The 15401-nt window shown below is 53.5% G+C and overlaps 1 protein-coding gene across 1 annotated transcript; it reads right to left on the bottom strand.

The window, feature by feature from the left end:
- Positions 1-2700: 2700 nt before the first annotated feature.
- On the bottom strand, positions 2701-4882 carry GCG54_00011601 (LIM domain kinase 1; the record flags this gene model as incomplete). Its single annotated transcript, XM_045411503.1, has 2 exons — positions 2701-4538; positions 4588-4882. The coding sequence occupies 2 exons, from the start codon at positions 4880-4882 to the stop codon at positions 2701-2703; spliced, it is 2133 nt and encodes a 710-aa protein (XP_045268561.1).
- Between the last annotated feature and the right edge of the window lie 10519 nt (positions 4883-15401).

The raw sequence follows: 15401 nt of genomic DNA, 5'->3' as shown, positions 1-15401 counted from the left end.
CACGCGACTCGCTAGACGTCAGCGACGACCCGGCAACACTTGTCATGAGTTCGGATATCGCGACTCAGGTCTTCCGCTAGGCCAATATAATTCCAGCCGCATTTCAATGTTCCAGCGCTCCAAAGTGCCCAATATCGAAACGGGTCGACAAAAACGTACCATCAAAGGGATACCCTTCTTCGACGATCGACGCGGATCCCGCTCCCTATTCCAGAAGGTAGCATTGCGCCTACCATTTCATATTAAAATAAAAGCCAAGACAGCAAACACGGGCAGCGCGGACGCAGACGACAGAGCCCCAAACCCCTTGCAGCTCGAGCGCACTTTACTGTATGCTGGAGCATGCTTTGACGATGACGGACAGCTTTGAGAAATAGCTGCTTCTCATAGCTGCAGGACGCACACACACAGACACCCGCGTGGGCTGTCCAACTGCAAAAGCATTACAGGACGCAGAAACACAGACATCGGCCACGCGGTTCGAGTAGAATCGTGTCTGGTTGGTGGCACCGTCTAAACCCCGCGTCGTCCTGCCTCTCTGCAAAGAATTCGGTTCACAGATCAAAAGCCATTACTGCGAGTGCAATGCCGTGCAACGCGCCACAGAGACCTGTGCAGTCTTGCAGAACAAGCTTGCGATTTCCGTCCTTCGCCCTTCCCAGGAAGCAATTCTTATCTCTTCCCATCTCTTCCTCTCTCCTTGCATGTCCAAATCCCTTCGATTTCCAGAAAAGCAAGCACCCAAGGAGCAACATCGACGCCAGCAGAAAAGCCGTCTCCCTCCCAAACAGACAGAAGCAATATCCCATCATGCTATCACCCATCATCCCGCGTATCGCCGCCGCCAATGCTCATTCTATTTCAATCTCCCACACCCCCACGAACATCTTACACTGAAACCTGGCCAACCAACCAATCACACCACACTCTTTCCATATCCCCCTATCTGCAGGGTATCCCCCCAGCGCAGTCTTCTTTTCAGCTGCCCACACCCAATCGACTTTTTCCGCAGTCGGAACCGCACCACTGGTCGGTGACAGTTCATCCGCCCGCGGCCCAACACACACACATTCCATCGTAAACCCACGACACTAGCCCCCGCGCGAATCCTCAAACAAGAACAGCCACTCTCCATGAAACAACCTCTGTGGACCGACCGATTCTTCCCATCAGTCAGCAGCAGGCAGAATCGCGTCACTCACGCCAATTCCTTACTCACCAGGACACAGCGGGCTTTGGATACCACATTGAACACATCATCACCGTTGACCGTCCACTCTAGCAAAGGACCCGTCCATCTGAACACGTAACCTCTCTTCGAACCTCAATTTTTTTTCCCCCTTACCACAGCATCGCTCAATATCCCGCGCAAAGAGGGCACGCTTCCACATTCTCGTCTTGCCTATCGCCCGCTCGGCGGAAGGCGGAAATTCTCCAAATCCACCGAGCGGAAAAAATCACCAAAAACCTGTACTCGGTGATGAAGATCAACAGTAAAAGACCCCCCAAATCCGCCAACCCCACGCCCCCCGCCAGAGATCACCGGCGGTGAAGGCAAACCTACCTGATAAAGGACCCTTGGCGTCTTTCCTCTTTTTTGGCTCACGTCTTGCCCCTCATCCCCAAGCAGATCCAAACATCTCCCAATGGCCGTCTTCATCTTCACTGAAGATCTAAATACCGTCAGCCATGATATGCTATGTCTCGTGTGACTAAACATGCAAAACTTCCCACAAGAACAAGATGGTAATAATTATCCCACTGTTTCTCCTGGTACTATTGCTGAGCGGCCTATGAATCCCTTTGCATCTCACGATAGAAAGCGACGAGTGGTTCTTCCGTGATGTTCGCAGAGAATGCGATATGCTATGACTAGACGGGGAAACACAAGACACCTGCCAAACCGTTTGCTTGTCCATCTTAAAGACACAATGTCACGTCTCACCCCGTTCTGACTTAGCCGTTACGGGCCGTTTGTGTGCGACGTCCACGGGTCTCAAGCCCTTCGCCCTTCGACGGGCGAAGCAGCTGTCCGAGACATCGTTGGGGAGGATGGCACGTTCTGTCGCAGACGGAATGTTGGCAGAACGTCGCTTGTCAGGCTGCGAGAAAGCTTGGCTGGTATCAACTCACTTGGCGTAAAATGATGTGAGGTTGGTGACATAGATAGGTAACATCTTCACAACGGAACTCAAGCACCAGAGGATCAAGTTCATGTACACGTTCGAGATTGAAACGTCGGGTTGAAGTAATTGTTTGAATTGGCTTTTGCTATGTATCTCTTGGCCTCGTAGCCGTCTGACCTCGGGTCAGCTATTTCCTGTGAGCACCCGTGTTGCACCCTGTTGCCTGCAAAAGCCTCCCTCCGCCCCTACTCCATGCCACTCCATGCGACTCCGGCCGGACTCGTGTCCACGGCAAACATGCACCCGTCAGGGCTTCCTCCCAATCATCATCAGACAAACAAGACGACATCACGTCGTCGCTCTATGCAGGTATCCAACAGAGTCCACTAGGGGACCGGGTATATAAACTCCAGATGGCGGAAAAGAAAAAAAAGTGTATGTTGCGAGATGAGGGTGGTATATCGTGGTCGTGAAATGTGTCGTGGGGTATTAAAATGCACTAGGTAATGATTCAAATGCGACGAAGTGAATGTGCAGTGCGATGTGCCCGAGAGACTAGGGCGTCTCTCGCAGCTTACATCATTCCGAGCCTCGTCATGCGCTTGTTCATGCGAGGCATCGGGGCGGCAAGGCCTCCCGGAGCGAGGCCACCTCCGGGAGGCACCCGCTGGCCGCGCGGAAGACCGATGGGGGGTCGCATGCCAGACTGGCCGTTGCTGGGTCGGCGTCCGCCGCGTCCTCCGGGTCCGGGAACGTCCAGACCGCCAGGCGGGGGTCTTCTCGCCGACTGTTGCATCCGGCGCCAGGCGTCCTTCTCGCAGTATGCCCGGCCATTGACCTCGAAGTACCCGTTGGAGAGGGACATGCCGCAGTCGCCACATCGGAAGCAGCCGACGTGGTACTTGATCCGATCTTCATCCTCCAAGTACTGGCCCTCAATACCGCGTCCACAGGTACCGCACAAGCTTCCATTCAGCTTGTGATAGTGCTGCTCGCAGTACGGCTTGTCGTCGAGAACGTAAAATTCGGCAGACGAGAAAGGCTCGCGGCAGGTCGTGCAGACGAAACAGGCCTTGTGGTAACGACCGGTCAAGCGCCCATCGGCGGACGAGATACTCTTGCCCTTGATCGGATCTCCGCAGGACTTGCAGTTCCCACGAGAGGGTGCGGCGGAAGGTCGACGGTTGCGGGGCGGAGATGAAACGCTTCGCAGATCACTGGGTTGGCGTTCGTGACCCTGGCCGTAGCGATCCTTGGGGTCGCGAACATCGTAATCTGGTCTTCCAAGAGGTGATCTCGCGCGAGTTCGTCCACTCTGAATAGCGGGGTCGTTGCGGAGATCCTCGGAGGGGCCACGACGACCGGAGTAAGGATCTCTAGGCGCCTGCTTCGGCGGAGGCGGTGGCGCCATTTCTTCTTTAGTTGGTGACATGGCGTTCATGGACGACTCAATATCGTTCATTAGGTTATCAAAGTTGGTAACATCCGAGGGGTTACGGCGCGAGCGCTGTGCTGAGCTAGATTGTGAGCTTTGTGAGCTTGCCTGACGACCGTGGCTAAACATGGACGCCCCTGATGCGGACGATGTCGACGCCGACGGCGTGTGGTACGGGTTGCTTGCTCCAAACTCGCTGGCCAGATCGACCGGGGGCACGCCGTCCCTTCCCGAAGTCGTCGGTCGCAGAAGACTCGTTCTCGGTGGTGGCGGCCTGGACGTGTCGGGGCCCATGGAGCGCTTCCTCTCGTGGTCAGATCCGTTGGACGGTCTGCTCAGTCTGTCGGGTCGAAGACCGGGAGCTGACGGTGTTCTGGCAGGAGGTTCCATGGGTTCGCTAGGACGGGGGAAAGTGCCTGCACGGCTTTGGTAAGGTTCAGGCTCGAATTCGTCGGGTGTTGTTCCTGGGGGCCCAAATCCTCCGTATCCGTTCTTCCTTGGTAGTCTGGGTGGTGCGATCCCACCAGGGTTACTGCCACTGCTGCCGGCAGACATGAATGAATTGTTCGACGCAGACGTCAATGGGCGTTCGCCGAACCCATCATCCGGCGTCAAAGACTGCTTTCTCGAAGGCCTCAGAGCCAGCTTCGCAGCAGGTGGCGCACCTCCTCCACCTCTCCGACCCATCTCAAATGGTCCAGGGGCGATCGTATTCATACGTTGAAGCAGGCTAGGGGCTTGCTTCTTCGGTTCGTTCGGGTACATCTGATCTCCAAACTCCTCGCCATCGTCGAAACCTCCATATCCTCCTGGACGTCGGGCCTGCTGATTCGAGCTGTAATCGTTCGCGATCTGCGGCTGGAAGTAATCATCTGATCGACCCATGGCCTGGCTGTTAGGTGTCTTTGGCGAGACGCTGATCGATCCGGTAGATGTGCTGATGGGGGTAAGTTGGCTCTGGCGCATGTATGGGATGTCTACTCTTGTCAGCAGTGTTTAACGTTGGTTCAATCAAAGGCAACTCACTCGCTGCGCTCGTATCTAGAGTGGGCGGTGCCATTCTGCCGTACTTGTTGTCGAGAGGCGGAGGTTGGCCGTACGAACCAAGACTATCCGGACGTTCTGGCATGGCTGGCATAGGCGGCATGGCTGCGTGAATGTAAGTGACTGGCTCAAGAGATGCTTTGTGACACCACCTACGGTCCGCGTCTGGAGGTGGTCCTCCGCAGATGTGCTCTCCCATCATGGAAATTTCAACTTGTTGAGCACATGACGAGCACTTGATAGTCGGCATGAAGCTCGACTCCCGTGGCATGGCCATCTTTGGTGATTCGGGCCAAGCGGCCAAGCTCTTGTTGTCTACTGAAGGCTTGTCGTACGTATTCCAAAGCTCGATACAGACCGCATCAAGGTGATATCCGTCGATGCGGGCTGGAGACCAAAAACGGAAGTAGCGGAAGGGGAAGTGTGCTCGGAGAGCAATGGGGATGAAAGGCTCCTCTTGAGTGTTTCTAGAAAGCCCAGTGCGGTAGTGACGTGAACTGACGTTGTCCCTGGAAGTCTAACGGGGGGGACGCACGATCGCGCCTTGTTTCCAGCTTAAGATCGGAAACTATGTTGATGTGATGTGACGGGGTCGAGGGCAAGTATGGATCCCCGTGGTAATAGTAGGCGCAGAGGTCTCGGGCGATGAGCGTGTGACCAGCTCGTGGAGGCAGGCAGGCAGTGGTTGAGTGAGTGTGCGGCGCTTGGGTCTGGAACGGGTGTCTGTGGTTTCTTTTCTCGAGCTTCTGGCGAAGCGCTTTGCTGCAGAGTCGCACGAGGACCCGGGATCTTGGTTGCTGTCAAGGATGCAGAGTCGGAGCGTGTTTTGGGACCAGCGCAGATGCGAGAAACACGGCAGAGAGTCAGTAACAGACGAGAAACGAGACAGGATAAGCTGGTCTGAGGATCAGTCGCTTGGGAAGAGGTGTTGCGTCTCGTGTCTCGAAGTTGAGAAAGAGGGTGTCGGGATGTTTGGCGGATTTTGGGAGCAGAAGAGAGTCAACGACTGTCTCAGTGTGCTGGACAAGGACCTCCAGGAACCTCAAGGACCTTGTGCTGGCACTGGCTGTTGAATGAAGAAGAGACCCCTGTCGGAGGTGTGGGTGGTCAGAGTGAAGCACAGACAGTGGCTGTCGAGAACCCCTGGCGGCCTTGTCCCGGGCCAAACCAGGTTGGGCCTGGCGGTTGACGAGCATCGAGCAGGGGACAAGGATTAATTTGCGTGGTGTTGATGCGCGCAAAGGGCACAGGATGGAGCTGGGCCGGGACGGAGGATTGGTGGTGGGCGATTGAACTTGGTACTTGGAGGGTCATGAGGGTAGGTATGGCGGTTTGGTGATGCCTATTATCGATGCCGTTGATTAGGCTTTGCTGCACGTGTATCTGTAAGCAGGCGGTAAGGAACCTTCTTTGCCCTACCTAGGGTAAGGCAGCTTGGGTTCTCACCGAGAAAAGGACGAGACCCTTTGGGCGGTCAAAAAGAAGTCAGAACAAGGTGCATCCCGCCCATGTCGAGGATCTGTTGCTGGCGTTGGATTGCACCAGGAGCAGACCTGCTCACCTGCGACAGATGCGCTGCTGGGCGAGGGGTCGTCGGGTGCTGAGGGGACCCAGGGTCCATCTCTGAACAGCAGGTGCGGTGTCGAAAGATGCAGAACAAAATGGACAGGACCGCTGGCCAAAGTGCGCAGGCGGCGGGGTGGACCACCGTCGACGGCGTACCTGCCCTGGAGAGGCATGTTTCCCATGTGCGCCTTACTGCGAACAGAATGCAGCGCCTTCCTCGCAATCAAGTTGAGAAAATAAAATCAAAAAAAAGTCGCCGCAGGACACGCCGCATGCTGGATGTCCGAAGGTAAGATGTGTGCAGGAATAGCGACGACCGCCTTCCCCAGTGTTCGCATGTTTCAGGTCTCTTGCCAGCAATCTACAAGCAACAATGAAGGGCATTGGTGGTGCAGTGCAGCCAGCAGTGCAGCCGCCGCAAATGGCGCTTCCACGTTGTCCAGCATGCCCAGCTCATCCATTCCTTGAGCAAGCATCCATCACCCATCTGTCCCTCAATTACATCACTCAAGCTGAGGCCGCGATACTCACAGTCTCACACACATGAGATGCGTCGGGCGGGGCGGTTCCATGGCCATGTTGGTGCACTTCAGGTGCGGCCGCAATCATGATGATACAGGCACCAATGCTTCTGCGCGCACTTTAGTCCACGCATCCATGATGCCATCCATCCCCATCTACTATATTCCCGTCCATATTTAGCATTCAGCATGACATAGTCTTTCGGAGTCCGGCGAGCTGTGCTAAATATGACCCGTTGTCCCTGAAGCCAGGCCGCAGGTGTTCGGGATAAGGTGGGAGAGAAACTGTAATCCGTACTGCTACTCGGCAGTATCTTCATGGTTAGTGTCACGACAAAAGAAGCAAAGAATAGAAGCAGCTGCGGATGCCAATGACGACTGTCCTCTGGAACGGGCGGTCAATACGACGTCGACCTCTGGGCCATGGCCGAATATGGTTCTCTTCATCTCTGCCCAAATTTTAATCAACACGAACGGCGTGCCCCAAACCAGTTCGTGCCGCGGGGGTGCATTTCACCCTTTTTTTCTTCCTTCTTCCTTTTCTTCTGATGGATGGTTCAGCGAACCAGTAACGGTGCAGAATGCAACCCTCCACCAGCTCGAGAACTGAACCTCACGCGGGCAGCTCCACGCACCGCTGCTCAAATTGGATTGGAGGGCCGGGTACCTTGCAGGACGGCGCCTGTGGGGCCTCGTGGCCTCCACTGTCCTCCAGAAGCCTATCGCTGCTAGCGGCCTCGCTTGCCCCTGGCTAAACGGGCCTTGAAGTGCGGGTGCACTCCAAGCAAAAAAAGGCAGTCACGACCAGGCACCGTGGCGTTCTCCTTCTCAGGAAGGAGTGACTTCGTTCCATTACCTTATCCGCACTTCGTAGTCAGCATTGTCAGCAAGTGCATCCTTGGGAAGTGACTGTGACCTCCTCCATTCATCAACCTTTCAGTTGGTCCGCAGCTACCTTATCCGTACCCAAGCAGCCTCAATCACTTAACGCTTGAAGTAAGGCATCCGTGGTAGATATTGGCGGTGGAGATCTTTTCCGACGTGGGCGGTTTGCACCTGCATTTGCATTTGCTTTCACATTCAAGCATCCTCGTCTCCCCATCCAGTGACCAAGGCAAAAACTGGACCAGAACCTCGTCGACCCGCACTTGCCCGGCTGATATTGGATCTCCCACTCACGTTGCCTGCACTTGCACTCGCACAGTTGCACTCGCATTTGGACTCCGCTGGCACTCGCATTTTGCAATCGCCTTTTGCTGCTCTTGCGCTTTTGGCGGCTTGTCAAGTTGGCGCTACTTTGGATCGTCGACGCTACTCCAGGGGTGCTGCTTAAGCTCGTCATCCTCATCCTGCACTCATTTGCCTCAATCGTCTAGCTCGCTGATAAAACGGCGGTTTCCTGTCATCGCCGACTGTCACCGCGCGCTCGCCAAGCTGTCACATCTCAGTCACGGGCCTCTCTCTCAGTCAGAGTCTCGCCCTCTTCTCAGTGGCAGGCTGAGCCTCGTCGACACTGATCCACGAACGGAAGAACCGACCGTTGGTTGCCCACAACGTTGCGTTCCAAATTGTTTGTCATGCACTTCCTATGCTATATCGGGCTGCTCCTAATGGCGTCCCAGTCGCCGTGGGGACCTTCAATGGAACCCTCAATCGTTGTAGTTCCAGTGGACAGACGCGTGTCGACCACTTGGTACGCATCATTTCACTTAATAACCAGCCCGGATCAATCAGGCTGCGTCGTCGACATCATGGCCCGAAAATTCGGAAGCCATCGCTGTCGATGGACCACAGCCGCGCATTGCGTTGCACGCAATGTGGCCGCATTGTATGGAGAGCTTCCGGCATGAGCAATGCTCCCGATGCCCGACTCAATACTGCAACTCCAATGCTCATGCACCGCCGCCGTCTGCCCAACCGCCAAGCGGGAGCAAGTGGGTGACGGTGGACACGCTCTTCCGCCGTGTCTCGGTCGTCGGTCCAGACTCCAGAAAGGCAGACTTCTGGGACCCGGGGTTTACGGATCCAATACTCCAATATTGGAAGCACTCGGATGGGGTCGCTAACGACCACGTCGGACACTTCCAATGCCAGCGACACGTTCCAACACGTCCGGTCTCCAGGGAATCACCCGCCTCACCGCAATTTACCTGCAGCCCGCAGCTCTTAGCCGCGTTGCACAATTCTGCACTCTGCACTGATGAATCTGTTACTCACGCGCGCATTGCACCTCTCGTGGCTTTGCCGCCGCTTGCCTATGCTAATTGTGCTAACTCGAAGTTTTCCCCGGCGTATCTTGGCGATGCAATGGTCCAGCGCCACGCCGTCCTGCAAGCTGCAGGAACACAGATGCATAACCCCAAGATGGAGGATGTCGGAATGTCGGATCGCAAACTATCCATAGTCTCTTCCTGCGGCAGGCAAATAGTGAACGTGAGCAAAACCTTCTCTGGACTGCTGCAGGCAAAGTCTGGACTCTGCTCTGGCCACCCACCCCATCAATTCACCCCTGACCTGGGTCCGCCCTGAGTCCCAAAAGAGGCTCCCTGTCAGCTCACTGGCCGAAGATCCTCCTCATGGCCATTTCCTTTTGCGAGTTCGAGATTGTCGAGCCTCATTTATCGTCGAATCAAGACACAAGAGACTTGGCGATCGAGAACACCGCCAGTCACAGTGGAGGTCCCTCAGTCCCCTCATGATCGTCTCGACGGACCCCTCAGCGGCAGATGAGACTCGCTGTATCGATCAACTCTGCCCCTCGTGGAGTCATGTTAGACGCCGTGCGAGAGATGACACTATCTGTGAAATCGCGCTTGGTCGTCTGTCAGAGGCCCGTTCCTGATGTTCGTCATTATAGAGTCTCCGATCTGACCATGCATCGACCAAGCGGGAATTATTACGTCCAATAACGCGCCTTCGGCTGAAGTGCTATCAAGCAGACAGCAGAAGCCGTCACTTTTGGAACGACACCGCAGCTTCTAGTCGGAGCCATGATCGTGTCATTTCACCGAGCCATCAACCACGTTAGTGCTAACGGGACGTGCTGACTCCGCCATCGCCGAGCACTCAAAGACCGCGACGCGACGCAATCTGCAAAATGAACAGATTGAATCATCACGGCCATCTGAAAATCTTACAGAGCTCGCGTGACTGCTATGTAGTTTCCACAGGCAACCCCTTTCGAGTGCAGCACTCGGGATTATTCTTCGGGAATGCGGCTTTCAGGCGGCCGCTAGCCATACACACCGACACAAATGCGGTCAGCGGCGCGGCCTGCTAATACCACCACATCGATCAGCCTGTCTAGCTCGCTGATGGATATCGCCAAAATGGTGGTCATACCGAATCCCTCAGATATCGCTTTCCCAACGCCTCGCCTCTGCGTCCCCCTATTCAACAAAAACGCACCTGCCCAAAAAAGAACATGCACCATCACCGCAAAGAGAAACTCACGCATTGAAGGTGCTGGTCTTGGCATTGGCGACAGGGCCTCAGAAAGAAAATTCTCGACGTTCTACAGACGAGAGAATTACAGAAAATAATTCGAGTCAGGAGGCGGCTCAAGAGGAAGCCGCGCCGCAGCCCGCTCCGAGCGCACACTCAGCAGCAGGCCACCCCGCTTCAGCATTCGAGACGTCGGAACATGGACGCGACTTGATGCCGTCTCGCCTCTTCTCTCCTCGCTTTCAGTCCGAGACTGCAGGTTGCACGTTGTGTTCGGAGCCCCCTCCAGAAACGACGACCGGGATCATGCTTGGACGAGCAACCTCGAAACCGAACGTTCTTTTCCTGAGGATCTTCAGACCTCCGGATTTGAGACTGTGACATGGCTGATCCTCCGCCCTCCCTCACAAGGTGACGGTCATTCTCCCGTCTTTCCCGTCGTTGCGGTGTAGCAGAGCGACTGTGTCCCGTGCGCGTGTCCAATCGGGGATGACTCGGTACGATGTGCAGTTACGAGGGGAGACTTTTTGAGGATTTGAGTGATTTGAAGTTGCTGGTGCGGCAAAATGAAAGCCGGTGGGTTATTCTGTGAAGTGTGGAAATGTGGTTGGGAATCGCAAAAAGGAAGCCGACGTTGGCCTGATTCGAACAGACGCTCCCGAAGGAACAAGATTTCTAGTCTTGCGCATTAGACCACTCTGCCACAACGCCATTGGTTGTTGAAAAGGGAGGTAGATTCCCCATCCATGAAGGGTTGCTGTGGGGGAACTCCATTTTGGATAGCAGCTGGTGGGGCGTCTATCGGCCGCTGTAGCGTACGCGAAGCGTTTTAACAACCTCATCAGGAGAGGATGCGAGGTCACAGGTGTATATAAGCAGTCATTGGCTCTCATTTAGAACTCACCACAATACGCCGAGATCCCAGTGTTCGATCGAGATCGGGGCCGTTCAAAGGTGTTGAGTCAGTCATCGTGAACTTCGCCCATGCCTAATGGTTGGAGTAGTGTGTGAGGTGCTGGCCGCTTCAAGAGAATCTACACCTCTGCGGGAACGGCGGTCATCATCGCCGTTGGTATATTCCACGTTTGATACTTCATGGATGATTTTGAGTTCTCCGCAGGGTGGTAGAAGTGTGCTGGGCTCAGGGCTGTGGGGGCGAGTGAGATGACGGCTATTTCTGCACGTAGTTCCGAAGACACCTGGATTGCGTCAGTCTCATTGCACCCAAGTGCATCTGGTCACGCATTGCTGTAGAATGACTTGCTGTATCATGAACGTTGGCCTTATATACATCAATCACGCCCCCGATCCCTTTATGAGACCTTGTGGTACTCCTTCGATCATACCGGGTGTGGCCAAGGGAGGTTTCCTGTGGGCTGGGCTTCTGAGCGGCTGTATATCAACACACATGACAGTGTATCTGAATCAATCGGACAAATTACAGGATTGTAACATTTTCTTTGGTTCCTTGCTTCTTTGACCGGGAATCCATGAGCTGGTACTAGGCAAGTGGCTTACTGCCCATCGGGACGCACATTGTTTATGTTAATGGGTCCGTGGCGAGTGGCGGTTGGGGCGTATGCGCTGGAATATCTCCTAGATGGAGATGATGGATGAGGTCTCTGATGAGTTGTGAGTTGTTGAACGGTGCGTGGTGATATGACGTCTGTAAGGTGGTCGTTTTGAAGACGGAAGGGAGCCATGAGTGACTGTGTCGGTTGTGAAATGGTGACCGGCTTGCAGGATTCGCGTGGTTTCAATTATTAAATGTGGACTCTGGGTCTTATATATGGTTAGGCTGGCTGGAGATGCGGGGGACAAGGCGCGTTAAGGCTGTTGCTTTCTGGGCGTGGGCTTGAAGGGATACTGGGAGAGGCGTAGACTGGGCATGTGTCAACATATATATTCATTGTCGTCGAAAGATGATGGAAAGTCTCCTGGGAAGAATGCCATACTGACCGGACCCGTTTGCTCCTGATTGCCTCGAGTTCATGGTTGCGCATGGTTTCGAACCCCGATGGACCTGCCATTGGAGACCCAAGATCTCGTGAGAGCACACACGCGTCGTCTCTGCTTGTGACAGGTGATGGTACGAATACACAGCAGATATACTTCTTTCTGGACTGCTCGTATGGTGATCGAAACGTCTCGATCGCAGCGGCAGAAGATATTGACGGGACATGCGACCCCCCCCCCCTCCTCCTCGAAAAGAGCGTCCGTCACAGGCAACTGATTTGCGTGAGGATGTAAGCATGGGTTTTCCATCAACTGAATATATAGATATTAGCTGGATGTTGTGGTGCTTGATTTCCGAGAGCGTTTGAGTAAGTCGCCTGCACTGAGGACTTCACTGTGAACTACTGAGACTAAAAAATGGATATGTAATGCTCAATACCTGCTTGAAGACTATTTAACAGGCAAATGACCACCTCCGTCCCGCGGTCCACATTTGTCCATGATGGTTCCGAGGTACGAGGTGGGGAAGAGTTTGTCAGCTGCTTCTTTCGACTGAGCCTCTTTTTGCTGGCAAGTTGTGCTTTAAGAGAATACATAGATGAAATACTGCACAGAAACTGAGGGACGGAAGGGATATGTAAGTCATGTATTGCATGCGTCTGAGGGGTGGGCTGGGTGTGCTTTCGGTAGAATGACTATGTGAGCATCGAATCTTTACTAGGTCAGAGAGTGGCATTTGGCATTTGCAGCAGGGTCGATTGTGCCTTGTGTGAAGTAATGCTGAGCGCGGAGCTCATCAGTTTTAAATACGGCGACTTTGAACAGTATTTCCGCTGTCATATTCCACGTGTGCAAATCTAGTATGATGGTATTAACTGCGTGGGAAGGGGAGAAATACTGCGAACCTGGCATCTTCTATAAAAGACCTTGCAACTCACAAGGTTACTTCTTGTCAGGCACAATAAGCTGTGATCAGGATCGTGCTCTTGCTTCCTCAGTACTGCCTATGGTGACAGGCTGCGTTAACCCAGTTGATGGCGAAAGCTATCAAGAGTCTGAAGTCACATAGCTTGAGCCGTCCCGTCGTTGTTTACGCTGGTGCGAATACCATGGAGATGGAGATGGAAGTCGGCGATGGATTGATTCTAAGAGAGATCGGGGTCTCTTGCTTGGGCGAGTCTTTATGAACCATGACTGGAGAAATTGAGAGGACTGCGCAGGTATGGTGTTGGCTGTGATCCCCAAACCGAATGGCAAGGTAAAAAAATTGTTTGCCGAGCCATCATTCCATGAGGCGGGCGCTGTATATAATAGTAAATGGCAAGATTGAAGGCTATCGGCATCGCCGTAAAGAAGCTGGATGTAACATCGCGCAGTACGGGCTGTAATGGAAGATCCAAACACATTTTGCGGCATATTATGATCTGGTGCATCTAGGGCTTTCAAGTGAACATAACCACTCTGGGTATCGCAGACTACCCTGACAGACGGCGAACAGAATTTCAAAGACAACTCTAGGTATTCTTATTTCTAGTCATCGTCTTGGCGCAGGTATTGCGGGGTATGGAATCGCATACCTGAAGAACAACAACGTCAAAGTGATAAATCTGCCAAATCGTGTTAATGGAATCGGTAAGAGGGGGTGGTGGGGTGTGGGCGGACATCAGATGCCATAGTGAAGGGAGAACCAATTACCAATACGAGACGATCATTGCTGCTGGAGACGAGACAGCTCCGTACGTTAAGATTTATAGGACTGCGATACAATCATATCTCCTCTTGTCAGCACGGGCTCTGCGTTTTGGGAGTTCCTCGGGTATATCACCGTTAGAAATGATTGACTTGGCTCCTCTGACAGCAATCAGACTCTCCCAACTTTTGTGTACCTAGTTAACTTGTACGCTGATTTTGAGGATGTTTCCCTTCAACTGACGGCTCCCAGAATGAATGTCACTGAGAAAGATCAACACGATACCCTACGTATTACGTCCAAAATGCTCTGAATAAGTGCTTGGAATTGCACGACAACGACGTATGGAGGCGGCGCTTACAAGGCGGTCAATATTGAGTCTGAGGAGACGCTGGTGGTGAGCTGGTCCGCGGTGCGGGAGCTCTGCTCCGCGCTGTTCCTCAACTTGATTTCAATCTAGGAGATACCTAACCACTGGATTGTCTGCATACCTTAGCCTAAGACCAAGGAACTAGTTTTATAATAAGGCTCTAGTGCTGGGAAAGGCGGTTGGAGTTCAAGGGTGGGTGGAAGTACTCAACTCAGTTGGTAGCCGTAGCATGAACCTGGACTACGAGTATTTAGGCATAAGTTCTTGTCTATGCACCGGGTCGGATTGGATCTAGCGTAGAGTATATTAAGCCAAAGTCAAGCCCATTCTTAATATCGGTGACAGGCCGCAGCCTCTGTCAGTTGGCAATGAACTTCCGAAGCGCATGGAAGAATGAGACACCCGGAATCAATTTCGAGCAGATGGGATAGCGGCCTGGTGCGATCATGGTCTGGAGCGGTGCAGGATTGTGTGCTGTTCCTCATTTGCGTCCCGCAGGTATTCGGTTTTGACGCAAGCATGCGTGGTTCGCTGCGACTGAATGGGTGTTTGGAGGTTGTGAAGAAAAGGTGACATGGTGCAGGCGAAGGTCGCGATGGCAAGTCGACCAAGAGCTGGGATTACGGGTCAATTGGCTCATTCAACCTCGATATGTGCCCCTTGTTCCCTTTTATAGAAAAAGAAGAGACCTATGGCCCGAGGTTGAGTGTCAATGATATTCGTTGAGCCCAATAAGTCCGCGCCACACAGGACTCATGTGCAGCTGAAATGCCTGCCCATGAGAATTTGAGTGACTTGTCGCGATAGCTAGATTGTATATGAATGGCTGCAGGTCTATACTGGGCTTCCTTCTTCAAATGTCGTGATAGTTTGAAGAGTGTCGATTCCGATCTCCATCCGCAGTAGACAATGGTTGGCACAAGCTTCATCATACGCTGCGTCTAGCTACCTCATCTAATTGTTCATTCTTGACGGAAGTTCGATGAGATGCGCTTCTATTCGTCCAGGAATGCGCACAAGACAACGACAGTTGTGGACGGAAGTGTTGTGGATGCAGCCGCAGCGGCCAGTAAGCCAGACGGGGCTGGACCTTACCGCTCTATGGTGTTTGATGACAGATGATGATCTTATTACCCGTGCTGAGATGGAAGTTGATTGTTGCTGTTGTGTGTCTTCTGCCTCTGTAGCGTCTAAATATAACAAGACCATCTAGCTAGTTGCTCATGACGCACGACGACGCGGCCAGAGG

The sequence above is a fragment of the Colletotrichum gloeosporioides genome, assembly GCF_011800055.1.
Source record: "Colletotrichum gloeosporioides strain Lc1 chromosome Unknown consensus_17, whole genome shotgun sequence".
NCBI lineage: Eukaryota > Fungi > Ascomycota > Sordariomycetes > Glomerellales > Glomerellaceae > Colletotrichum > Colletotrichum gloeosporioides.
This window is presented reverse-complemented; position numbering and strand designations above follow the sequence as displayed.